This window comes from Tripterygium wilfordii, chromosome 4 (assembly GCF_013401445.1).
Source record: "Tripterygium wilfordii isolate XIE 37 chromosome 4, ASM1340144v1, whole genome shotgun sequence".
Lineage (NCBI taxonomy): Eukaryota > Viridiplantae > Streptophyta > Magnoliopsida > Celastrales > Celastraceae > Tripterygium > Tripterygium wilfordii.
Genome location: NC_052235.1, coordinates 6,517,619 through 6,544,635, shown reverse-complemented (window position 1 = coordinate 6,544,635; position 27,017 = coordinate 6,517,619). Strand labels below are relative to the sequence as shown.

Genomic DNA, 27,017 nt, shown 5'->3' with positions numbered 1-27,017 from the left:
TTAATTATTTATCGGATTCTTCTTTCCCTTTTCTTTTAACTTTTCTAGCTTCCTTTATTTCCTTCTTTTTGTATCATTTGGTTTCCCTTACTTTTGCTTTTCCTTATGCTTTGGATGGCAAGCAGCTTCCTTTTGGCTTTTCCATCTGACGTGCAAACCAAGCCAAGCCTCCAATGTCAACCAATTGAAAGAGTTCAATTGTTTCCCTGGATCTTCACACACGCCAGTAGACTTCAATAATTAAATTGAGCCTGTTATACCACCTTTGTGCAAAGTACGATCACATTCCGCCCTTTTTGGTGGGTTTGGGATTGAATATTTCACCAATGAACTGAGCTTGAGTTAGTCGCATTAAGTTCAAGCCCAGTATGGTTTGCTTGGCCCGGGATATATGGCATGGCCCATATTAATGGGCCAAGGGGCCTGAAATGTCCAGCCCATTCATCCCTTTTTGGTGGCATTTCACCAGTGAACTGAGCTTGAGCTCGTCTCATTAAGTTCAAGCCCAGTACGGTTTGCTTGGCCTGGCATATATGGCATGAAACCACATTAATGGGCCAAGAGGCCTGAAATGTCCGGCCCATTCAGCCCTTTTTGGTGGGTTTGGGATTGAATATTTCACCAATGGACTGAGCTTGAGCTTGTCGCATTAAGTTCAAGCCCAGTACGGTTTGCTTGGCCCAGCATATATGGCTTCTATTTGCATTTGGATTGGGCATGGCCCTTGGGTAGAGATGCCTAGGCTTGTGTTGGGTGCTTTTCATTTTATCTGTGAAGAAATAAAAACAGAAGAAAAACAAACGTTTGCTTTGTGACATCAAAGGGTCTTCATCTACAGTCACATAACAGGATTTCATTCATTGTCTTCAAATTCCATGGCAAGTACATATGCATATGATTATTCTTGATCAACTTGAAGGCCGATGAAGACGTAGGACAAATCTTCCAATAATGTCTTTCACAGGAACCGGTCCCCTGGTCATCATGGTCGATGATACGGTAAGCAAAATGGAGAGCAGAAAGAAATAAAAGAATCAAGTGAAGCACTTGTGATTGACAAGGAACAAACAATGGAAATTATAGAAAAACTATGGTATTGTAGGTGTTTGAAACTCTACCAAAAGCGGGAGTCGTAGCTGTTGTTGCGGTTGTCTCCCAACACATAAACATGATCTTTAGGCACATGCTGTAAATTCAAGAAAAGTAAGCTCAATGTTAAACCCACAATGTCTTAAGCAACAACAGAGGCAGACCGAGTAAATGGTGGATCATTCTAGGTCACTGATATACACTGAAATGCAATTCATTAATAAGGAGGAAGATATGAGCTACGCCATGAGGATTCATGTCCTTCTCATTCAGCAACAATGTACACAGTGTGGACATGGAGCTTCATGGAATCATGGGTACTTTTTGAGACATATTTTGAAAAAACATGTGACCTAGGCAGTTTTTACCCTATGACGTTCTCAAGAACAACCAATTTTAGCATACAAAAAGAGTACGCTAGTATAGAAGCACAGAGAACACGTTGAAGGCTCACAGTTAACGTTAAAGTGTATTTAGGCAGTTCTGGTATGAAATCTTCATTCTGAGCAATTCCATTCACATAGAGTAATCCGCGATGAACCTGCAAAAGTATGAAAAGAATAGCTCAAATAGAAATATTTCTTTTACCTGACAGCTTTACTATAAGTGAAAGATGAGCTAATATATGCATTTCCCAACTTATCAGTGACAGAAGCATTAAGAGTACGACTTCAGATGTATTCACTCGTCCATAGGCAGAAACAGAATGAGAATGCTACAGCATTGCATTTCTTAAGTAAAAATTTATAGAAGGGACAACAGTTTGAGTGAAAATCATGATGGGATGTTTATAATGCAATCAATTCAAGTTTAGTGTCAGGTTAATAATATGATTATGGAATATTTATAAAATTAATCCCTAATGTATATGCATAAGGGAAGAGGTGAAAATAAAGTTGCCTGAACAGAGTCTCCAGCCTTTGCAACAATTCTCTTGATAAATACGTCTCCCTCCTTGAATCCAGCCTGCTATCAAAAAATGATGAAGATAACAGAAGTTTTGTAGATTGGCTACTAAACAGAGAAATGAAAGTTCTATGTCATGTCAACAAACCTCTTTTGGAGCATGAAATGTGACAATGTCATGTATAGCAGGACTTCTGAAGTAATATGAGGCCTGCAGAAATTACAAAAAAAACTCTCAATTTATAGTTTGTAGAGGATAACAAAAACTATTTCCACATTTAGTTATTATCGTTATATCCACCATTTACATTATCAGTGTTATCAGAATTAGTTTTCATTGCTTTTAAGGGATGGAATGGTCGAAAGACACTAATATATTAAAGATTTTTACGGCTTCATATTCTTCCCCAGCATTCGATCGAGTACAATAGTAAACTTTCATGTTTTCTGGTGTTGCACCATCTGATAAATTTAAATAAAAATTGCTCTCACCGTATTTTCTTAGCAACTATTATGCTGGCCATCATGAACTAGATGATTTTCCTGATAGAAGAAACTCCTCAACCATCCAAAAAAGAGAAAAAAACAAAAAAACAAAAAATAAATAAAAGAACAAAGTCCTGATCATATGTCCGGGCAAGGACCTTGGTCAGCTATGAAATTAATTGATTTTGTAATTTATAATCCAAAACACCAATATCCAGAGTCCTACTCAGGGAAAACATAAAACTTGGTGAATTAGAAGGCCATTTGACAGAATCCAATCCAGCCAAATCAAGAATGGACCTTTGTCGATGGAAGCTGCAGGCGATATCACTTCACCATGACCTAGGAGTCACCTAAAGACCACCATATCTTCATCTTTGTCTTTCAGAGAACTTTAATCCAGCAAGCCATTTCTAGAGCTATATGGTCTGATGGTCTTAGTTTCACATATGAATTCAATCAAATTTTTGTTGACTGAAAACCCTTACTTCAACATATTTCTTCTTATAATTTGGAAAAATATTTCCATTGCAGGTTACAAGTTCAACTTGACAGTAACCTATCATAACAAAATCTACAGTCCATAGATTACTTCTAGTTTCCAGTAGAATGACTCCTACACTTAATAACCATCTAAGAAAGGTAATAAACTTAAGATAATTTGAACAACAAACTACTGACAGATCCCAAATTGTAAAAAAAGAAAGGAAATGGTTGAAGTTGAACAACAAAATGAAATGAACTGTTGGAAAACTCAACTGAGCTTCAGAGTATGACAACCCATTATCCATGGAAAGCCTATAACAATAACCATTGTGCACCAAAATCCATTTTGCAATATTCAGCTAGAAATTCACATCAAGACAAAATAGTTTTTTCCCTTTAAAGAAAATAAAGTGTAAGAGGTGAAGCGATCTCTACATTTCCAGCACCATAATTGAGAGTACACTCGGATGAAAAGGTCATAGAATTTCTACAATAGTTGATTATTGCCCCAATCAAGATTCTTATTGCCCCACTCACATCCAAAAATATCTGAAAATAAACCAATATTCAACAAAATATATAAAGCAAAGTAATTACAGGTTTTAATAAGAACCACCACAAGAAGCAAAGGACTTGTACCTTTTCAATAATGACTCGATCACCCACACAAAGAGTCGGGTACATAGAAGATGATGGAATGAAGCGGATCTCCGACAAGGTAGACCACAAGAGAAACACCAACAAAAGCCTGACGAACCCAACAAGACCAGGCCATCCGAGGAAACCCAGTTTTGGTCTGGAGAAACCCATTACAAGAAAACAAAAAAAAAAGAGAGGATTTTCTCAAGTCCTGAGGCGTTTTAATGTAGAACTTGTTGCAGATTCAGATAGAGAGCGAAAAGGTATAGAAAACTAGAATTGCGCGTAAATATATTGACTCTGAAATTCTTGGTCAGGAAGTTTCCACAGAGAGAGAGTGTGTAGAGGGAGAGAGTAGTGAGAGATGAAGAGCCGTCACGGTTACCGTTAATTACTCACCAGCGACCCCCGCAAGACAATAACGGTCAAATCACAAAATATTGAATAATTGTGCATTTGTGCTTCCCTTCATTTGTTCTTCCAAATTTGAAAGAGATTGCAAAGGACATTATGGGAATTATACAGCCATAAAGCATAAATTTCTTAATTTCATTAAAAATAAAATTTTCCTGGCACAAATTTATGATATCATAATTAATAGGTGGATCGTTCTAATATGACGACGTGCAAAATTAGTTCTATCTTGATGACGTAGTAGATGGTCGGACTAACATCAAGAAGTGTCTTCGAATATGCTTAGATGACATGCACGGGAGAAAATCGAGTTGTAGGGGGCTCCGAGTATTTTCTCAAGGGACGTCTCCGATACCGAAGTCAATTCAAGATGCTAAAGTTAAGAGAGTGCTCGGATCTCTCTCTCGTAGCAATTAAGAGTATCGTTTACCTTGTGTTGAATGTTATTTTTTATATGAATTGGAGAATTCTAATTTTAATAAGAGTGTCACAATCGGAATCATGACGCGAGCAGACTTGCAAAAAACAATGAAGTCGCCACCAATTGTTTTGGAGGTGCAACTGGTCACCAATTAAAATATCGATCTTCCATTTTGAGAATTGAGTCCAGGGGTCGATTGAGCGTAGAGAATGTGTTAGCACCCTACAACACTTGCTTACGCGATTACCAATACTTGAACAAGGGCTAATGAAAATATTTATGAGAATTTTAGAAAAAAAAAGGATTTTTGGAATAACTCCGTTTACACGGGGACAAAATCCCTCGAAGAAAGAGTACGCAACTAGCAATAAGATATTTATGACTTTTTTGAGAATGAGGGTTTTTTAGAAAAAAGTTTATTCTACACGGGGACAAAATCTCTCGAAGAAGGAGTACAAGGGCTTGCGTAATTTTATTAAAAAAAAAGTATTATTGTTTAGGAGATGATCAAAACTAATATTTACAAAGGAAATAATGAATTTTAATAAATGAATTAAATATCCCATCTTTGAATTTAACAATAACCATTTTAAAGTCAAAGTTATTTTTCGTGAGTGGGTGGTTAAAACTGTTTTGGTCTCGGGACGACACCTATCCCGATTTTGGAAATTAAAACAAGACAAACAAATGTTGGCCCTAAAAGAGATAACAAACTCACTAAATCAGCTGTTGGTCCGAAAAAGGGACTTGAGTCCAAGACTGTGTTGGCTCAAAAATCCAATTATTGGCCCAAGAAACAAGCAAAATTCATGAAAATAAAAGAAGAGCCCAAAAGTATAACGAAATGTGACAAACAAAACAAACAAAAACAAACAAAACAAAAGAACAGGAACAAAACAAAACAAATAAAAACATTTACTTGTGTTATACCCATAAGTTCAACTCTCTATAGCACAACCCACATCTTTATTCTTCTCCAGCACTCCCTAGCCGTGACACACAGGGGTGGAAAAGGAGCATCTCTGTTTTGTTTTTTTCACTCAAACCAGACCCACCAAAAAATGGAGATGTTCTCGTAATACACAATAGCACCAAACATAATTTTGAACAAAAATTTACGAAGAATGTCTTAGATGAAAAAGAGAGTTTCTAAGAGAAAAATGTCCAACCCAAATAATGTATTATGGCACAAAGCAGCTATCTCAATTTGAATGGGGAAAGCTCAAGAGGACCATTCAACAAATAGAGGGACGGGGTTCCTTTTACACGGGGACAGAATCGTTCGAGGGAGAAAATCTTTTTTTTTTTCTACAAGAGAGTGTTCAAACAGAGAGACAAAAAGGTGCAAGCAGGAGATAGAAATGGAAACCCAAAGAATAAAACTAGAAAATATTTCTACCTTTCTTCCTCACTTTTTCCTCTCCTTTTCTTAGCCACTGTTCTTTTTTTTTTTCACCTGCCGCCTTCCCCTTGTAAACAGCCCCCCCCTTTCTCTCTCTCTAATCTCCCTTTCTTCTCTACCAAAAAACAACTCCTTTTGTTCTGCCTTTTTCCCAGACCCCACGCCTCCTCTTTCTTTTTGTGTGTTTTTACTTTTTCTCCTCCCAAATCAGCCGCCTCCTCCACTCTAATTTTTATACCTATCTCCTTTTATACTAAGAATTTTAAGGTTTATTTGCTTGAGTTGTGAGACTTGGGTTATGAGCTTATGGGTTTTGGGGCATGGCTTGTGAGCTTTATTTATTGGCTTGGGATAAGTTTAGGAATGAAGCTTATAATTTATGAGCTTGGAATTATTTAGATATTGAGACACAAATTTGATTTGAGGTAAAGTTAAACGGTATTTTGATAAAAAATTTAATTGGACTCTAAATTTGAGTTTTCATAATATATATTTAAAAATAAAATATTTAAATGAATAAGAAATAATAACAAAATGATAAGGTCAAAATCTGGGTATTACAAAGAGTAATTGTAGTCTGTCTCTTTTAGGACTCTCGATTCCCCTTGATATTCGATCACTCTAATATCGAGATGTATCCTCAGATCATCCACACAATTGGATTGTCGTTTCTTCAACTCAGCCTTGGTCAATGACTCGAGGTGAGCATGTAGTACCCCAATCAGTCTATCAACTTGACAAGTCTTCCAAAAAAAAAAAAAAACAACTTGAAGTCTTCCTGCCAGGTGTCCTTTTTTGACAAGTGTCGAGGATGATTTTGGTATACCACCAATAATTGAAAGTTTTAATCAGAAACAAAAGTTGTTTGGTAAAAGAAGTCGTCACTTAAGATTATTAAAGTGATTGTCATGTTATCATAGATTATTTATAATTTGACGCCAGATCCATTTGTAGAAGTCCCTAAGTAACGTTAGCCAAAAATAAAAGTTAAATAAAAGAAGCAAAATGTTATTTTTTAAATAACGTATTAAGACAAATAAACGAAATACTTAATAAATACTCTCTGGATGAAAATTGACCACCGTTGGATCGCGACATAATCTTGTCCCAATCTTCTCGCCACGTCATCTCTTGCATAAGCTCTCTGTCTCGTCCTATTTATCCTTCGCCATTTTACTGGTTACTCTCAATCTCCCACGAATTATGAAGCTGAAATTCAAATGTATTACTTCTCTTTTTCTGCCTCATTTGCTGCTGATTCTACTATGTGCAGCGGCGGACCATGAGCCTTCAAGCTGGAGCAGCATCGTCTACACTACAGTCGGCAGAGCAGACTACGCCTTTGACGTCTTCTCCCTTCCGACTGAAGGCCCGCCAACCACAACCAACGAACTCCAAATCACCGACGGTCAGTCCGTTAATTTCAATGGTCACTTCCCGAATTCACCTTCTTTTTCCTCGTTCGTCTCTAATCAGACCCGAACCCGACTCTCAAGTGAACGACCACTATTGGAGCTCGTCTATGTCACGGAGAGGAACGGATTGTGGAACATATACTACGACGCCGTTTACCACGATGCTCCGGGATCGAGGTCTGCCCATGAGATTCCATCGCGCGTTCAAGTGCCCTTGTTGGGTGCTGTTAATGTTCAGAAGAGCAAGATCGGAATTTCGATGAAAGATAAGCCAAGTGTGGCAGGGGACTATCTAATTTACGTGTCGAATCACGACGACCCAGGTGTGCCAAGGACGAGTTGGGCTGCAGTATACTCGGCAGAGTTGAGTACCGGGTTTACTCGTCGACTCACTCCTTTTGGGATTGCGGATTTTAGCCCTGCGGTTTCGCCGTCTGGAACTTGGACTGCTGTGGCGTCGTATGGCGAGAGAGGGTGGAGTGGTGAAGTGGAGGAATTGAGTACTGATATTTACGTATTTTTGACTCGGGACGGAACTCGCCGAATCAAGGTGGTTGAGCACGGCGGGTGGCCGAGTTGGGTTGATGATTCGACGCTGTACTTTCACAGAAGAAGTGCAGAAGATAAGTGGATCAGTGTTTACAGAGCGATTTTACCAACTCAAGGCCCGGTGACAACAGATTCAGTGATTGTTGAGCGAGTCACTCCCCCTGGCGTCCACGCGTTCACCCCAGCTACCGCTCCAGGTAACAAGAACTTCATCGCTGTTGCTACGAGAAGACCCACTTCGAAATTTCGTCATATAGAGCTATATGACCTTTCTAAGAAGGAATTCAGGGAGCTGACCCGACTCGTATCGCCAACAACTAACCACTTCAACCCGTTTATCTCGCCTGATTCAATCCTAATTGGGTACCACAAGTGCAGAGGTGGAAGTATTGGAAGTAAAAGTCCTCTGTTTCTGGAGAACATAAGAAGCCCAGACGCTGAACTCTCTCTCTTCAGATTCGACGGCAACTTTCCTTCTTTCTCGCCAAAGAGCGATCGTGTTGCCTACAATGGTGATAATTTTATGGGGGTTTATGTTGCGAACCGGGACGGTTCGAATCTGCGCAAGATCTATCCCGAAAGTGCTTTTATGGTCGCCTGGGATTGGATTCGTGAAGGAGTAGTGTACACGAGTACCGGTCCGTTTTTAGCCAGGGAGAGTACAGAAGTCGATATAATCTCCATAAACGTCGATGATGGTAGTTACAAGAGATTGACCACGAACGCCGAAAATAATGCATTTCCGTCACCGTCACCCGATGGTAAATGGGTGGTTTTCAGATCAGGCCGGTCGGGTCACAAGAACCTGTATATCATGGATGCTGTGAACGGAGAAAGCGCCAGTCTCAGTCGGTTAACGGAAGGTCCCTGGGCAGACACGATGTGTAGTTGGTCACCGAACGGCGATTTGATTGTTTTCGCGTCTGACAGAGACAATCCGGGTTCTGGGAGTTTCGGATTGTATTTGATCCACCCGAATGGGACCGGGTTAAAGAAATTACTTCAAAGCGGGTCAGGTGGTCAGACAACCCACCCGTCTTTCAGTCCGGATGGCAAGACTATAGTGTTCACTTCGGACTATGGTGGCATATCAGCGGAGCCAATCTCAAACCCAAATCATTTCCGACCAGACGGTGAGATTTTTACGATTAAAGTGGACGGCTCTGATTTGAAGAGATTGACATACGATTCGTATGATGATGGGACCCCCACCTGGATTCCATTCTATATAAAACCAGTAGATGTAGAGCCACCAAATGAAAACGGACCAGTTTGTGACTTCGAAGATTGTCTCTGGCTAAATCAAATGCCGAACCCAGCCACTTCTGCTGCTGCACACATGGTTTCCAACAACGCTCAGGCTCGATGTGGTGCATGACCCTCTACTTTTCCGTGACATAGTGGTTATGTTAGGGATCATCACAATTGGTATCTCAGTTATCTCAGTAGTTGAATTGTAATATTAGAAATAGTTTATCATTTTCCGGATCTTTATCATTTTCGCTGTAATATTAGAAATATTTTGTGAATAATAAAAACTTGTAAATTTAGTAAGGGCAAAAGTCCAAAGTATATAATTTTATAAGGTGAAGTATGCAAAATCAATATATGAATTTTATTTTAAAATTATTTGAGCGGGGCAACTGACCCCACTCAAACACCCTAGCAGTATGTCATGCCTATGTAACTATTCTTAGAGCACATCCACAGTGGGCACTATATCAAAAGCTTGAAAATACACTTGTTATGGAGAAGTTGAATGCTGCTGCACCACCATGTGAGAAAATGGCTCCAAAAAAGCTGTGAATCCACTAACGTGCATATCTCATCTCTTTTTCCCCCCTTGCTCTCTCTTTCATTCCTCTTCCCCATTTCTGAACCCTACTATGTGTGGGTGTGACATTATCGAACACTTTACATATATCAGAAAATGCAATGCTTTTGAGGAATATGGAGTGTGGGTACAAGAGTATGATTTACCAAAGCACCGCTAGGAGTATCTATGCATCTTCATAGTTTCATGGGCTGTGATAATACTGAGGAAGTAATTGCTTTTATAATACTGAAGAATGTAGAACTTGCTAAAGGTACAGCATAAAGGTTAACTCTGAAGTAAGTCTAGAACTTGCTAAACAAGACAGAGAATATCATACCAGATTGTCATCATATTAATGGTAACTGTTCACTCATCACTGAACTAGTAGATTGAGCAGAAAACTGAGCAATGGGATAAAATGTTCCCTGCTCAACGCCAACATCGGAGAAATTATACAATCTGGAAGGATGATCAGACCCAGGAGGAGTGTTAAGTCGCCGGAAATCATCCAACAAGAGCGTTAGAATGGTGACTTGACTCCCTCCTAGTGGCACAAGTCATGGAAGAACTCTGGAGGTATCAAAGGCGGACAGTCCTTCTTCGCCACACATTTGTACTGAAGAGGAGGAAAAATTATATTTGACTAGGATTAGGACATCATCATATACTATGAACCACGTACCATGGAAACTCACAATGACCAAGAATTTTGCTTACTTTGTGCTGACTGTATTTCTCCCTAATTGCAGGTAAAGTAGAATTATGGTTGCTACAGCACAGGCGATGGAGATCCTTAATGCAGTCGCGTAAATCTGAAGGCTGGTAAAGGGTGTAATGCCGCAAAGTGGAATTCTGTGTCAAAGCAAATGAAGGATCAAGTTTCCAGCAATGGAAATGTCATAAGATATTTAGAAAATCTCAAGCAAAAAAAACAGTACATGTTTTTTAGGATTTTTTGTAGCATACCCATGGTCTCCGTGTAGGGTTAAGCACAAAATTGGCCAAAAAGATGGCAGAAGCAGCTATTTGTGATGGTGCATAACAAAGCATGCTGTACTCTAGGAGAGATAACTCAGTGATGTAGTTAGCCAAGCATTCTAATAGCATTGATGGAGCCTAGGAAAACAAAAGATAAAATCTTCGTGAATACAATTCTGTATATACATTTAAACCCTAGAAACCTGTAAATAATATATTGTTGTAGTTTAGCCATGCCTATGGCAGGAAAAATATGGCATAGATGACAATACCTCACTGACGCCTTGAGCGCTCCGAACAAATCGCCTAACGGCACAAAGATAATTAGTAAATTAACAGCAGAGTAGTAGAGTAGTATACAAGAAATGAACAGAAGACTTGGTACCTCAAAAAACATTTAGCAGTCGCAGCCGTCAATTCAAACTTCAAGTAATTTAGGACGGAAGATTCCATTTCCAAAACCTGCAGCAGATAAAAAAATGTTGACAGTTATGATGCTGAAAAATTACCAATAGTGTTAAGAAGTTTCTTTTAGCCAAAACAAAAGAAGTGAAAATAATTCTCAATACAAACCTCATCCTTGAAGTACGTATTGTCGGTTATATAACAAAACTCTTCTACTTGAGGCGCACAAATTTCCTCGTACTTTCTGACAATATCATCATTGTCATGTTAACATTATGTCTTTTTCATATTGTGGAGTTAACATAGATGACATGAGCAAGAAAGAAAGTAAAATGACAGAAGCTGTAGTTTTCTTACGCGGCAATCATCATGCAAGCAACACCAAGCAATTGTAGCCGTTGCCTATTCATCACATTTGCTGAAAGATACCTGTCTATGTAATTCACGGTCAAATATAATGTATCAGGCACCAGCCTGTACTCTTCGGCCACCTGCAGTTCGTGAAAAAAATTAAACGGTCAGATAGGAAAGGGCATTTACACAATTACAGGTTCAGTTAGTAGAAATTGAGTCAGTATTATAAGTAACATTATAGGGTTATAATGTTTGCAAAGATACTTCATGACTGTATCAGCCTCAACTCTAATAATTGTGAGAATTATAAGCCCTAACAGTATGTCAGAGAATCCTACATAAATGGCATAAAGATTGAGGTAAGTTACCTCCACAAGCCAATCAACCAATATTGAGCGCATATTGACATTTATATCTGTCTGAATTCTCTCCATGAAGTCTGTGGAAGGCCTTTTGTTTACCTAAAATTTCAAAAAATTCACGTTAATGGATCACAAGGTAAGAAAAACAATCAACAATAAGAATCAGACAAAGTCCAGAAAATAAGGTCACAGTTCAGGTAACATGGAGTTCAATAAAAAAACAGTATTGCAGAGGAGCTGTTCCTTTAATAAAGAAAGCATTGTATGGATGTAAATATTATTTCTACGTCCTTCTGAGAACAATAATAATCTGAGCTCCTTATTGATTTATAACATGTGAGCTCTACTTCCATTTATGGGGAAAACTATCAGAACTATATCCCAACCAACAATTCGCTTCAAAGCTTGACCCTAATAAAAAAGAGAAGTGTCACTACAGAGGAATTTTACGCTGGGTGTCGCTCTAGAGGAGTTTTAAGCTGATGTTTACCTTTGGAATTTTAAAAAAAATGTAACACTTATTTCTGAAAGTACCATTACAGGTTTTGCATCTGTATGTATAATTTTCTAATTATTCTAAATGTGGAAAAACGAGCTTTTGTCATACCTTAAACTTTTCATGAGTTGTGATGCAATTTAGTTTTTGTAAAGAAAAAAGGGAAAATTATTTTCACTGCATATAAGAAAAACTATAGCGTACCACTACAACGAAGAAAAAAAACTGTGACTTTTTTCAAAATGTCTCAGGAAGAAACACTAAGTTCAAAGCACAATCAATATAGCAAGCAAGTAGAACACTATGAATGAACTTTGCAATAAAAAAAAAAAGACAAACCTCAGTTGCACGCAAATGCTTGTAAATGTCACAAGCAATGGATGCACAAAGCTGCGGATCTGTGTAATTATTGTCAACATTAACAATTTTATCCTCCATTTCCATATCCGCCTGAGCATCTCTTTTACAGATGTCATCTACATGCAAAATATCACAACTGTATCAGGAAATTAATAAGAATAGTTCTTTTGCCAGTTTAAAGCACGCAATTATAAGGGCTCGTTGACGAAGAACTGAATACAAATTGATAAAACTGTAAAGGGTGAAATCTGGCAGCTATTAAAATATAAAACCTGCTGTTTTTGCATGGTCTGAAAGGTTGAGATTGCCAAATATCTTCCTATCAACAGAATCAATAGCTGAAGCGTCATTATTATCTATGTACTCAATTTCAGGGCTCTTGAAAGAATCACAAGTAGACATTGTCTCGTCTGTTGATACTGAATTTCCGTCTGATTTACTTGGAGAAACATATATGCTGCATGATGCAGAAACAGTAGGAAAAATTGGGACAATTTCATGACTTCTTAGCAAAGGAGTAGCCTTAAAAGGCCCAATTGAGCTGGTTTTCGTGTTCAAGGATGAAGGTAAGGCATTCCCCGAGAAGCTTGTACCACCAGTGGGAATTTGAGAACCCTTCTTGGGCCTGGAAATTTTGGTTGAACACGGAACCTTCATTGGGGAAAAAAAAAGAAATCAGTTCATCAAACACTCCAGGGAACATGTATACATCTGACATGGAAGCATAAACGTAGGCATGACCAAGTATAAAATGAATCATCAAACCTCTAGCACATTGAGTTCAAGAAATTTAAACAAGCAGATACAGCATTTTAGGAACATAAAGGAAGTTATTTCACCATTGGTAATCCCACACATTGCAACTAATAATGGAATTCATCAAAAAAGAAATCAAGAACAAATAACAATACTCAGGGAACTATTTCCTATAATGCAACCTCGAAGCTCTCCGGAACGACGAACTAGAAAGGAGTAAGAAGGATGATTCCCTTAGTGAACATTGTCCGAAGGCCCCCTTTATTTGAATTGGACCACTCTTCTCAATTTGAATTTACAGAAATTTAGTATATTAGGCATTTGTCATCAAATTCCATAATACATCATATGACATCCTATATCAACAGACCTGGCACTCTTTAAAATAGAAAGGAATAGTTCGTCGTGAGTCGTGACTTCAAATATCTAAGGGCAACAAAGCAAGTATTTGAAGATTTGGTTTGGTCTCATCGTCCACTCTGTCTTCCTAGTTGCTGCCAATTGACTGCCTGAATGTGTGGTCTAATGAATGGTGAGATATACTATAAAGTTTGATTTTTTCTAGTGATTATTCTAAAGCATACGTTTCAACTCTTTCAAGCTTTAAATTACCAATTCAAGTTCTTTAATATCCTTTATCCAAAATCTCAATCTAATAAGCAGAGGGAAAATATTTCAAAGTCTGACACAGTGCTAAGTCTTCTTGTCTTTTTTCTTCTTTCGAGTATTTTGTCTTCTTATAGATATTTTGTCTTATAAGAACACTACAAACTTTTGGATTTTTATACTTTGACATCTACAAGTAGTATACAGCTTTTGAACTTTCAATAAGATCTACCCCATATTTTTCTGTTTGGTTTCACAGAACATTTAAAACACCAAATCCTGAAATACCATGACATCAAGATAATCAGCTCAACACAGTCGAATTGCTAATGACCAAGAAGGCAGACATCAAGAAACAAATCTTGAAATACGCATGAATTCCATGAAGAGAGTATAACTAAAGTAAACAATCAAATATAGAAGGAACGGAAAATAAACTTTCCAGGAAAAAAATAACTTTTATCGGTTCATTGTCTTGTCAACAAAACAGATAAATGAGAAACAGAATGGACAAATACCCACCATGGTAGACGATGGACCCAAGCTTCTCGAGCCATGAGAAGGGACATTCTTCAAATTGGTGAGGTTAGTGAGAGGCGCTCGCTTCTTAGCCACCGCCGTAACCTTCCCAATATTCTCCGACGACGACGCTTGCCGCTTCGCCAGAGATGATGAGGTCGATGATGAAAATGGGGACCTCCGATTCTGTGTCGACATCTCCGCTCAAAACAAAAGATAGTTTACAGAACCTCTCCCTCCCTTCTTCTTCTTCACAGAGGACAAGAGATTGTTTTCCTCTGAGAGATAAATTCTTGTTTTGGATTCCGAAAGAGTTCTTTTGAGGGTTTTTACGTATGGAAAGTCACAGAGTGTGTGTGTGAGAGAGAGATTGATTTTCTTTTTTTATTAATGGTGCTTTTGAGGCGGGGAAGCCAGTGATTTGAATTGTGGGACGATCCTGACCGTTGATTAAAAACTTGGTTATCGTTCGGAGCGTCCGGGTGTGGGGCCTACTGTAATTCGTATTTATGTTTTGAACTGAGACCGTTGGTGCAGCACTGACCAACAATCATATGCCATGTGGAGTACAAGCGCGCGATTAGGTTTTTGTCGCATTGGTTTAGACGGATTAAAGTGGTTGGTTATGGTTTGGAAAGTCACAGGCTGTCGGGTTTGTGCTTCGTGAGTATTTTGAATTCGAATTTCAAACGGTCACAGGATCTGTCTTTAATAGAGAGAAAATATATTAGCTTTTTGTGTACTCAATTACTATGCATGGCTTCATAAAATTCAGGGGATTGGCCTAGTTTCCAAAAAAACATTTGTCCTTTGTTGACAACTAAAATGTCAAATATTAACTACGATAAAATGTGTCATAATCCATTCAAATTTCAAAATGTCTACTAGGTAGAATAGGTTATGAGAAGTGGTATCTCACCCCTATTTTTAGTAATATCACACCCTAATAATTGATTTATATTTTTTATATTATTTTATGTTTGATTTGATATTTAATTCTTTTGATTTACTTGCGATTTGATTGTAGATTTTCACTCTCATAATTGATTTTCTAACCCCTAACAATTAAATAAAGTAACTTATTATATCACATCCAAGTAAATTGATGGATACATTTAATGTATATTGCAAGTTATTTACTGTACGGAGTGATCAATTTGTTTGCAAAAAAAGTCAAACACTGTTGATAACTAAAAAAGTGTAGCACCACATTGTACTTTGATACTTAGAAGCAATCAAGTGATCCATATCTGGAATTGACATCAATCCTCAAACGGTGTTGGTCTATCTGTTTCAAAAAATGTCAGTAAGCCGTGGATAGAAAATGCACGCTCATAACCACCAAATAGGTCAACATACTCGCCCCAAAATATTCTCAACTCACCAGTCAAGTTTTGTCGAATGTTGGCCCATGCATTATTGTCGTACCCTAATAACCTAGCAACAACCCTGAATCCACAATTTCCATCTATTTTTACATCTGTCACAAAAAAATATAAGGCTACAAAATTAGCGAGAACTGAGTAATGTATGAATCTTGCTGTAAAATTACCCGATGCATCCTATTATGATCCAGTGGTTTAGATATATGTATGATTCTACAAACGAATGGGCAACTCCGTACAATGAACAACTTGCAGCATACATTAAATGTATCCATCAATCTACTTTAATGTGATATAATAAGTTACTTTATTTAATTATTGAGAGTGGGAAAACTAATTATGTGGGCAAGAAAACCAATTATGGGAATGTGAATCTGCAGTCAAATTGCACGCAAATCAAAAGAATTAAATATCCAATCAAACATAAAATAATATAAAAAAATATAAACCAATGATGGGAAAAAGATTGGCTGAAAGTATTTCACAAATTTCACAAAATCTGCACCATTGAATCATGAGGTGTGGTATTGTCAAATCCAATGCAATCATGCATTGAATGGTGGAGATTTAGTGGAATTAGCTGGACTAATTCTAACCCCCTATCCCTTATTGGAGAGTGGGATTACTAAAAATGGAGGGTGAGGATACCACTTTTCATAGGTTATTGATGTGGAATTGGGGGAGGTCCGGGTCAAAAAACATGGTTTCTTCGTAGATACTCCAAAGTCATGATAAGATTAATCTAACGATCATAAATAATTATTTTTTATTTTATATTAGAGATCACAATAAAAAATCTTATTCATCCTCTCTCTTCGTACACTTCTCTTCTCCTCCATCTCTCACTTTATTTCTCTTTTTTTCCCTCAAATCTTCTTGCCCCAATCTAAAATTCATTTCTATCAGAGACTGCCCACTTGTTGGGATCAAGGAATTGCCGGTCTAATGTGTCTTTCACCATTATTGGTCTCTATGGCAAGGTTGTGACTGATCATATCCTCAATGGCTTGCCAAATGTGACAGAAAGGGGCTTTTGGGTCTTGGGTAATGATTAGGGGTTGTATAAGTCCTTCACTATCACATCCTGTCAAAGAGTCACAAATATAGGACTCAAAGCCATCGAAAAAGGTTGCGCTTCCTGGTTCTATCAAACCAGCTTGTAAACTCCTTGTGATGAGCTTGAAACTAGCCTTGAAGCATAGGCTAGGCAAGGAAGCTCTCAAATGCTAGACTCCACAAAAGCCCTATCCCAGCTTGACAAAGGTCTTGCTTATACTTACTTCATTATCTCTTTTACATGTTAAGCGTGAAACCCAAATATGACACAATTTTCCCCTTTGCAAATGTACATTCTTATCTGACAATCTTATGAGAAGTAAGTTAGTTCTTGAGTGTGAGGAGGGGTATAATATTCAGGGGAGGTTCAATGAGAATCATATTTGAGGAAGAAGAGATAAGTGAGAGATGGAGAGAAGAAGAAAGAGACGGCGAGAGGCGAGAGAAGATATAGTGAGTTTTTTTGGTTGCAATTGTATTGAAATTTTTTTAGTAGTGTCCACTGGAGGAGTCCATTGTTTTTTGACATTGTACCTCCCCTGAATCCATTGATGTGAGTTGTTTGATTTTTTTTATGATGCGACCCACAGTCACTACCTTTTGGTGTGCACTAGGTAAATCCATTGAGCATGCATACTAGCCCAAAAACTATGCATGCCATGCAAACCCATGAAAAAATTCATGTATGAACTCATGTCTCAGGAGATGATTGAATCCTAGTGGGAAATATATCATATAAGTTTTTTCGGTCTAATGTACACCCACCTAATGACTGGATAAGTTAGGCTAAAACTCAGCGCGTGTCTACAAGGGTGTTAATCCTAGTGGAAGTCGAACTCATGACCTCTTGAGTCTATACGGTTTGACTCCTGAGAAATTCACCAACTAAGTCATTACCCAAGTGATTTTCTCTTCGAGACCTGTTATCATGTTAATCTAATTAAGGGTGAGCTAATAGACATTAAAATATATTTTCATATAAAAATAAGTTAAAAAGGCATGCAATTATCTTATATTTCAGTGCAAATATTATATGCTATGAAATTTTTGTAGAAGACACACAGTTTCAAAACCAACATGAAGTGTTTTTTCCCCCTTAAAAAAAACTCATTATAAATAAAATATTTGTCTTTATTTTATTATAATTAACATTTTTTTTCCATCACATTACTCTAAACAAAATTTATGCTATGATTTCCTTCAACATTAATAACTTGAAAAACATTAGGGCATAGAATTGTGTTTCTCTGATTTCTTATTACTAGTAATTCACAAAAATAATTCTTTATGGTAGTGTATTAATTTTTTTTTATAAAAAAAATAACAAGAACAAGAAGTGAGAGGTGGGCTCCACGTGACGTGGCAATATCATTCGATGTGTACACCTATGATTGGTTCACGACTTGTAACAATATTTTTGTCTAACAAACGATCCAAATCTCTCAATACAAAACGAACGGCTAGGATCTCTCGTCTTTCAAAAGCAATGGTATTTCGCGCGGCGATGGTTCTTGTATACGAATATTGATTCCCTCTCTTTTATTTGCTAAAACCCGCCATCCATAGATTTGAAAGCCGAAATTAGGAAAGTATTGAATTTCTGATTTCTCACGCCGTTAAAAGGGGTTTACTTTAATCCTCTCATTTATTTATTTTCTCAATTTGATCGATTTGTTAGCAACCCAATTGCGGCCCCCGAGGCTCCGTCCGAAATGTCGACTCATAGTTGCCGCCCGTCGACGGCCTCTTCGTCGTCTCCGTCAAAGGCCAAGACGAAGAAGATCGCTGCTGTGAAACCAAAATCGGCCAAGAAGCGAACTGCTCTTGATGATGTAACCAACATAAGAAATGGGTCTCAAATTAGGGTTCCGACAACGCTTTCACGATCGAAGCCCTTAGTGCGTTTTTCTTTAACCGATTATACTGTTTTTCTTCTAGTTTTTTCGTTTCATGGCTATATGTTGCTTGGATTGTTTATGGGTATCCCTGATTTAGATTACTCTGCCTTTTTCTTGGTTTCCTTTTCAAGTGCACGAAAATTTGTGAATTGATTTTCTGTATCAGCCATTAATGTCCTTTACCCTTTTCTTAGATGGGTTATGTGTGATCAAGGAACCTTATCTTTTGTGTTTAGTATTTCTGGGTTGTTTTTCAATAAAGAGGCATTACATGTGTTTATGGTAGTTCTTTTATTCTTCATGTTTTAAGCTTCCCCTTTTAAAGGAGAAAATGGTTAAATAGTTATAATTCATAGTTTAAGTATCACAGCTAGACAAAGGCAGCAATAGATAATACACTAATATTTATGAACACCAACTAGCCATAGTTTTGGAGTTCATTTATGATAAAAAAAAAGTCACGATCACGTGGAACAACTCGCTTCATTTTACAGCCTGTGTTTCATATGAATTAATTTTACTAACTGGACAGCGTAGTCCTATATGCTATGAAATTAAGCTACTGTAGGATTGATTACTAAAATTCCAATTAACCTAATTTTGTGTAAGAATATCAAAGTCTGTGCATCTATGAGTGAGTTCTCATTCATTTTTTAAGGAAACTATCCACATAACAACATAGAGGCATGTACAAGTAGTCATTTGTGGATGAAAAGATTTAATTATTGAAAATCATGGTCGTGGTGCATGAACAAGACTAATTGATGACTACTTTGCGTACAAATAATAGTTTCATGAAACAATACGCACCAATTGGGACCATTTAAGCTCTACGTTTAGTTGTTTACCTATGATTTAATCACGGTTTATTATTCGTATCTTAACTACTTTAACAAGTATATACAGTAGTCTTCATTACCATGTAAATGAATTACTAACTGGTTGACAAAATTAGGTCAACTACAGATATTGATATTTCATAAATTATGTTGAATAATGTCATACAAGAATATTGAAATATCCCTTTTTGTTAAGGCATTTCCTATTGTCATTTTACAAGAACTTCGGAAATCCTTTTTAGTTCAAACATTTAATCAAATGCTGGTATTTTTCTTTATCTCCTGCATAAGGCCATCAAGACATATTTTGTCATTTTATCCAGTCCGTTTGTTATAGAATATCCAACGTGTAGGTTCTATGCACATTATTCATTTCATTTTGAAATGATGACTGTTTTTTCAACAGCCACACTTACTTTTATGATGAATTTATGTTTGAAAGGTTTGGTGGATGCCTCGATATTATGTATAAATTTTCAAATTTATCTAAACGTGGCACATATAACTGCTTTGAATAATGGAAACAATTTACCATTTTAAGAGTTCCTTTTGGACGATGTGAGATGATTGTAAAGCTTGTTCATTTTTATGTGATCTGTGGGAATCACAACAACTAACTAGCTATCACATTTGAAGGTGCCGTGTTCAGCTAAAACTACAAAGATAAAGAACGAGTCTTCTACTTGCAACTTTGATAAAGGCCTCTCTAGAAACACTTTATCAGGCTTCTCGTGTGTGAAATCTGATGCCCTTGCTCCTTCGAAGAATGTGCCTTTACATGGAAATAATCAATCTACAGTTGGAACTACGGCCCTCGCTGTTCCAAGCAGCATTGGCACTTTCTTCCCCGCCAGCAGTGTTGTTCCTTCGCCCTCTAGAGGTGATGCGTCCCCAACTAGATCAACTGATGGTTCAGTTTCCTTGGATGAGACCATGTCTACTTGCGATTCTTTGAAGAGCCCAGAAATCGAATATGTGGATAATGATGATATTTCAGACGTTAACTCTATTAAGAGGGAGGCAAATAACAGCTTTCTAGTTTCAGAGGATGTGTATCAAGGTCTTTTTCCTTTCCAAGAAATCATATATTTACTTACTGAAATTTGCAACTTCTTTCTCTTAAGGATTTTCATTTATTTGCTTCATTGACTGGAATTACATATTTTTTATGAATAACTTTGTTAAATGGGATATAAATATCTGATTTTCTCAAGAAGTGCGAAGTGCACATTGGAAGAAGTTTATAGCTCTAGCATTTTCTGATGTTTCTATCGTTGGATTCAGGAAGCATGCTCAAGCATGATATATTTGTGGAGATGGAACATGCCCATGGTGTTCTTGTTATTGATGAGAATTCGATAGACCCACAACATTCTGCAGATATTGATTTGGAAATTTATGAGCACTTGCGTTCAGCTGAGGTTCATGTTTTCTCACTTTGTAATAATCTTTCGTTCTCGATTTCTGATTTGTTTAACTCTATCTTATTTTTGGGATTGTTAGGCAAAGAAAAGGCCTTCTGTAGACTTTATGGAGAAAGTCCAGAAAGACATTACTACTGGTATGCGTGCCACACTTGTTGATTGGCTAGTGGAGGTAAATTATTTTAGTTGGTAATATTTCTGGTATAATGCAAGTAAAGAAACACCTTCCTTACCATCTGCTGCTCCAAGGTTTTCTTCATCTTTAAAACAACTGCTTCTTATCTTGAGAAGTTTATGTTGCCCTACGTTATAGATTTTCTTTTATTCAATAACAACATGCACCTGTTTGTTTTCTTCTGTAAGATTCCCTTTTTATATCTAGTGACATTTGCTTGAAACTAAACTGTAGGTTGCTGAAGAATACAAGCTTGTACCTGAGACACTATTTTTGACTGTTAACTACATTGATCGTTATCTCTCTGGCAACATGATGAATAAGCAACAGTTGCAACTGCTTGGCGTTGCCTGCATGCTGATTGCAGCGTAAGGTTTCTATGTGATACTTCACTTGTTGATTATGATATATTTTAACTTGAAAGGTGATGGTATTTTCAGTAAATACGAGGAGATCTGTCCACCAGGGGTGGACGAATTCTGTTACATTACCGACAATACATACCAAAAGGAGGAGGTCAGGAATATACTTTCCTTGTAGATGCTCATGTAGATAGCCTTTTTTGTTAACTTGCCTAAGCATTGGATAGTTTGACTGCAGGTTTTGCACATGGAATCTGCTGTGCTGAACTACTTGAAGTTTGAAATGACTGCCCCAACAGTCAAATGTTTTTTGAGGTGACAATGAATTTTCTTAACCTTGAAGTACCAAGTAGTTTGTGTGTACAGTCTATTTATTGACCGGTTTTAAGTTTTTAATTTGGCAAATTTTCAGGCAATTTGTTCATGTAGCACAAGCGACAAATGAGGTGCCTTTCTCTGACTTTATTGCCTTAGTATCTTATGATCATGCCTTTGCTTGATATAAAGACCCTAAAAGAATTTGGTTGTGATGGTAGACTTTATTTTTTTTTTTTATTTTTTTTAGTCTTTAGACTTATAATTATTAAGCACTGGATTAAAACTTAAATGACAATGGCCCTTTTTTTATTTTCTTTGACTTAAAATTAGATACAAATGAGAATAAAATATTACTGCAGCATTTTTCGTATAATCGATTATTGTGATTCTTCCTATTCTTTACTCTATTGTCAGTTTGCTTTTTTTAGAATGAATATTGTGAAATTAATTTGGCCTAACAGAATTGTGCGAATCTAATGCTTTACTGTGGCTATGCATGTTGTTTTTTCCTAGACTCCATCGATGACGTTCGAGTGTCTGGCCCTCTACATTGTGGAGTTGTCACTTCTGGATTACAGCATGCTTCGTTATTCCCCATCACTAACTGCTGCTTCTGCTACCTTCTTGTCCAAATTCATACTTTCCCCTTCCGAGAAACCTTGGGTATGTGTGATGAAAACTAACAAACAAATGTTTCTTTTCATAGAGACATTTTGTTATTCAATTTCTTTTGCTTAGGCTATAAGCTAATTGATGTTACATACTTACTGAACAGAATTCTAGCTTGGCGCGATACACCCTCTACCAACCGTATGAGCTGTGTGACTGCGTCAAGGCGCTTCATCGCCTCTGTTGTAACGGTCACTGTCCTAAATTGCCTGCAATTAGAGAAAAGTACAGTCAGTATAAGGTAAGCACAGAATCTCTCTCTCTCTCTCCACGCTAATCCTGCAAACATCACCCTGCGTTTTTAATATTTCTTAATGATTCTCCTTTTATTTTCTCACATGTTTCCATTGACTTAGAAGTTACAAAGCATTTTTATTGATCTGTGATTAGGGAAAATTTGTCATTCTACATTTTCTGCTACATGGTGACTAAGTGAGTATATATATTATATAAGACTAGAACTGCACCTAGAATCATGAATTTTGCATATGGATTGGAACTGAACTAAGAACATGTCATGGATTCATTGATGTCATTGAAGCGATACATATGCAATGCGTACAATCAGCATTCAGGGCAATAAAATTTAGACATGCTGGAGTTGTTATAAATAGTTGAATAAGTTTCAACAATCAGCTTATATGTTTCGACGTGATGATTAGTTATATTTTTCCAAGGGAACTAATCAACTAAATCAGAGGGGAAGGTGGTTTGTGAAACTTAATATTACTAAGTTCCCAAATGAAATATATGATTTCGATTATCATAAGTGACTGCAGTTTTTGATTACAACGGTGATAGAATCTTGTTAACCTGCAGTCAGTGCTGGAGTTGCAAACCTCCCCGCAGAATTGAATACTTTTTTTTTAGTGCAATGCTGCTGAAATTTATGTAGCGTATTAATGAAATTTTAATCTTGTGAAAGGCTAACTTGTTTAATTTTTTATTTTCTTCTTGTTATTCTTTATCAGTACAAATCTGTGGCCAACAAGTGCTGTCCCCCTTCAATACCTGCGGAGTGTTTTGAAGTATGAAGATCCAAGAGAGTAGGCAGTTGCAACAACACTACAGAGCCCTATTGGTGTACTTGATGCGTCTGCTGATAGTTTCTAGTTTCTGTATAGTGACTGGATACCTGATATAGTTTGTGGCATAGTTTCTTCCCTTTGTTTTGGTGCAGTTTCTCACTGCGTCATTTCTACGGAGAAAAAAGACCAAAGCTGTTAATATTGTGCAAATATTTTTCTGGATTAGGTTTTTCATTCTCTTTTTAGTGCAAATATCTGCTCAATCTTGGATACAGGTTATCGTTGTCGAAGTTAAATTGCCATGAATTAACAGGGTAGTATATCTAAAGGTTCTACTGGTTTAAGAGGAGAATGCTCAATGCTCAATAGCTGTAAAGCTATTTTATGGCTTCTGCAGGATTAACTGTAAGCGTGACTATTTTCTTTTGTGTTCTGTTCGCATAGGCATGTATTATGGAATTTGCAGTGTCTTGTTGATGAAGCAGACGAGTATCTGCTGCTGCTGGATGTGGCAAGTAGTACCATGCGAGCCCTTTGCAACATGCCGCAGGAATTTACTTAATGAAAGTTTTGAAAACTAAGAAGAGATGAAGATGCAACAGATTGTAAGGTAATGCAGGACGAATTCTATGTTTGATCTGAAAAAACTTTTGGTGCACAAGGATTGCCTTGTTCTCTTTGATTACTTGTTTCTTGCATAATATCAATTTGTGTTATTCTAAAGTTGGGATGGCAACTGACATGACACAATGGTAGCCTCATCAATATGTACTCATAGGGTTTGTTTGGTGTGTTTGTACTTATCAAACACACCGTTTTTGGTTTGAACACATCGTCGCGTTCAGACAAAAATATTTGGCTAAACAGTGCGTGATACCGCACTACGGTGATTAGTGAGTTCAAAACTGAAGTTGAGGTTGCAGAGAGTTGTTTCCACTCCTGATACAATGCGATTGATTGTATTTTGACGTCAAAGCATGAGTTTTTTTTTTTTTTTTTCAATTTTGTTCTCAATCAATTTTATTGTTTCATTTATATTTTCACGAAAATAATTTATCAAAGATGAATTGATATGAATGAAACATATTCAATATTTTACGCTCACTTATTTTTAATGACACATCAAATACTTTTTATCACTACAGCTCAATCCATCATAATTTCAAAACTTGCCTGGTTGCCTCACCTTGCAACAGGATATCAAAACCCCACTCACAGACACACTCTCAAATGGACCAAGTCAGACTAGATAACTCTCAGTGGAGCTTGCAGATCACATTGCTAAAAAGAAGACAAGACAAACCTAATTGATGTGCTTGCATGACAGGCCTTTACATCATGACCCCCAAAACAGACAAACCATGGTTTACTGATAAAAAAAGAAAAAGAAAAGAAAGACAAACCATGGCTTAGGAAAGCAGGCCGGATCATGATTCATGCTGAGATTTTAAATTATGAAAAAAATGACCATGATTCAAAATTTCACTTATTACCGTTAATACTGTTACAGTTCTTAGTCCATTTAGTATATGCAGCATTCAATCAACACAACATCAACAGTGATGTCAGCTGCCATGATTCGTGGACTTCATGACTTGGTTGCTTGGAATAATACAAGCTTTCAATATTTTTTTAACCGATTAATCACCCAATCCAACATGTCTTTTGGATAGTTGAGTGGGTGTAAAGTTCAGATCGTCAGAACAGTCTTCACCACGCTAACGACAAATAAGATTTGACCAAAAAACCTATGTGAATAGGAAAGTTAAAAGTGAGACAACCCTACAGAATTGGGATTCTTCAAAAGAAAATCCCAACTGATTTCTTTGAACTCTCAATCTCGAGCACCGGACTCCTAAGTCAACAAGCACATGGACATGTTATCTACAATTCTTGAAGCCAATTTTCTCTAAATTATGGATGACTCGTCCACTTACATGTTTGAATCTTCAATTTTTTCTGTTGAAATGATTGAATTTTCTTCGGCTTTTACATATACACCAACATTCTATATGGTCCCACCTACCCCACTTCATGCCTTTAATCTCGGCACTAATCTCCCTCTCTTCCATATAAAGAAGAGCTCGCAGAGTACACTGAGAGAGCTACCTCTCTGAATCTGAAGGTGTTAGTTATTTTTCAGTTAATATGGGAGTAGATGATGAAGATTACTCATGCAAGAAACCCGGAGCAGTTCCATTTAAGTGGGAGATCCGACCCGGTGTCCCCAAGATCCAACACGACCACCACAAACCACAACCGCCACCTCTATCGCCACCTGCCTCACCATTTCTTGATGAGAACCATCATTCATTACCAACTACACCCAGAAAGCTGAAGCCTCCACCAGCTGTATTTTCCTTTCTCCCTCAGCCGGAGCTCCGGACCCGTTCCTTCCTATCCACCCCGCGTACCCGGTCTAACCACTGGCGTTTTGAACAGCCTGTGCCCCTCCGGCCCGATGCCGTTTCGCCCGGTTGTTTTCCTTCTCCTTTATTAAGGCGAAAAGAGAACAAGAGGAGGGTCCGGAAACCCGACCCCGCTTATGAACCCGACTGCAATTCGGAGCTTGAGACGCTGTCCCGGTGGTCCGTGTCGAGTCGCAAAACGTTTTCGCCATTCCGTGACTCGACGTCGTCGTACTCGCCTTATCAGTCTTCTCCCCGACCCGTGAGTGATACGGAGTGGGCCGGGTTCGGACTCTTTTGAAGAAAAAACCATATTGCATTATAGGTGTTAAGGTTTGTTTGGCTTTACACAAATTTGGACATGCCATGTGGGCTGCCACTAGGGGCACTTGTCTTGGCTTGGACATGATGCCAAGTTTGTGTATAGTTGCACCCTTTAATGGTGTTTTGGAAAAGGAGGGAACTCATAATCACATGTTATGAATTCAAAGGCTTAAATTATGATTTTGAAAAGGAGTTGTGTTTACTTTGTTTTGTAGTCAACATCCACTAATCAAGGGCATAATTTCCCCGGGATTGATTATTAAAATGTTAGAATTTGAACTGCCTAAATTATTAAGATGAATGCACACGACTTTTATATGGATCACGTGGGATTCTCAATTTCACATAGATCATGTGCGTTATCTCAATATTTGAGATAACTTGGATAACAAATATTGGGATCCTTAACATTTTCAAATCACAAATTCTATTGAGATAACTGGGATAACAAATATTGGGTTACTTAACATTTTCGAATCACAAATTCGTGTCTGAATGATTTTGATAACCACCACGAGAATTAAAAGGTGGGACTAAAAATTTATCATTACAAAAATTTGAGAGGGTAGGGATTAAGTCTAACTTTTAGTTGGCCAAGCTCTCTATCATAAGGATCATATAAATATAAATTTTCTCATGCACACTTAAAATGTGGATATATGTTTTCACTAT

General features: G+C 37.4%; 5 protein-coding genes across 6 annotated transcripts; 3 read left to right on the top strand and 2 right to left on the bottom strand.

Annotated features, from left to right (window-relative positions):
• Positions 1–741: 741 nt before the first annotated feature.
• Positions 742–3,949, bottom strand: LOC119996227 (chloroplast processing peptidase-like). 2 transcript variants are annotated; one of them, XM_038842787.1, is made up of 6 exons: positions 3,607–3,949; positions 2,144–2,206; positions 1,990–2,058; positions 1,544–1,630; positions 1,119–1,186; positions 742–975 (listed from the first exon to the last, which is right to left on the bottom strand). In XM_038842787.1, exons 1-6 carry the CDS (start codon positions 3,775–3,777, stop codon positions 909–911), a joined length of 525 nt encoding a protein of 174 aa, XP_038698715.1. In that variant the 5' UTR covers positions 3,778–3,949; the 3' UTR covers positions 742–908. The 2 variants fall into 2 exon arrangements, with proteins under 2 accessions (XP_038698715.1, XP_038698716.1); XM_038842788.1 differs by having other exon boundaries at positions 1,990–2,055; positions 3,607–3,939.
• Positions 3,950–6,922: 2,973 nt separating this feature from the next.
• LOC119997272 lies at positions 6,923–9,317 on the top strand. Its single transcript, XM_038844172.1, has one exon. The coding sequence runs from the start codon at positions 7,047–7,049 to the stop codon at positions 9,183–9,185; it is 2,139 nt and encodes a 712-aa protein (XP_038700100.1). The 5' UTR covers positions 6,923–7,046; the 3' UTR covers positions 9,186–9,317.
• Positions 9,318–9,841: 524 nt separating this feature from the next.
• LOC119997273 (cyclin-A1-1-like) lies at positions 9,842–14,826 on the bottom strand. The gene is made up of 11 exons (XM_038844173.1): positions 14,463–14,826; positions 12,851–13,229; positions 12,558–12,694; positions 11,729–11,821; positions 11,364–11,497; positions 11,175–11,250; positions 10,987–11,063; positions 10,874–10,907; positions 10,590–10,739; positions 10,341–10,475; positions 9,842–10,239 (listed from the first exon to the last, which is right to left on the bottom strand). The coding sequence occupies exons 1-11, from the start codon at positions 14,655–14,657 to the stop codon at positions 10,168–10,170; spliced, it is 1,482 nt and encodes a 493-aa protein (XP_038700101.1). The 5' UTR covers positions 14,658–14,826; the 3' UTR covers positions 9,842–10,167.
• A 3,610-nt stretch (positions 14,827–18,436) lies between these two features.
• Positions 18,437–23,903, top strand: LOC119996323 (cyclin-A1-4-like). Its single transcript, XM_038842914.1, has 11 exons — positions 18,437–18,798; positions 20,274–20,697; positions 20,922–21,058; positions 21,141–21,233; positions 21,471–21,604; positions 21,677–21,752; positions 21,837–21,913; positions 22,011–22,044; positions 22,430–22,579; positions 22,692–22,826; positions 23,557–23,903. The coding sequence occupies exons 1-11, from the start codon at positions 18,613–18,615 to the stop codon at positions 23,617–23,619; spliced, it is 1,509 nt and encodes a 502-aa protein (XP_038698842.1). The 5' UTR covers positions 18,437–18,612; the 3' UTR covers positions 23,620–23,903.
• A 1,794-nt stretch (positions 23,904–25,697) lies between these two features.
• Positions 25,698–26,547, top strand: LOC119997506. The gene has a single exon (XM_038844579.1). The coding sequence runs from the start codon at positions 25,762–25,764 to the stop codon at positions 26,320–26,322; it is 561 nt and encodes a 186-aa protein (XP_038700507.1). The 5' UTR covers positions 25,698–25,761; the 3' UTR covers positions 26,323–26,547.
• Positions 26,548–27,017: the final 470 nt, after the last annotated feature.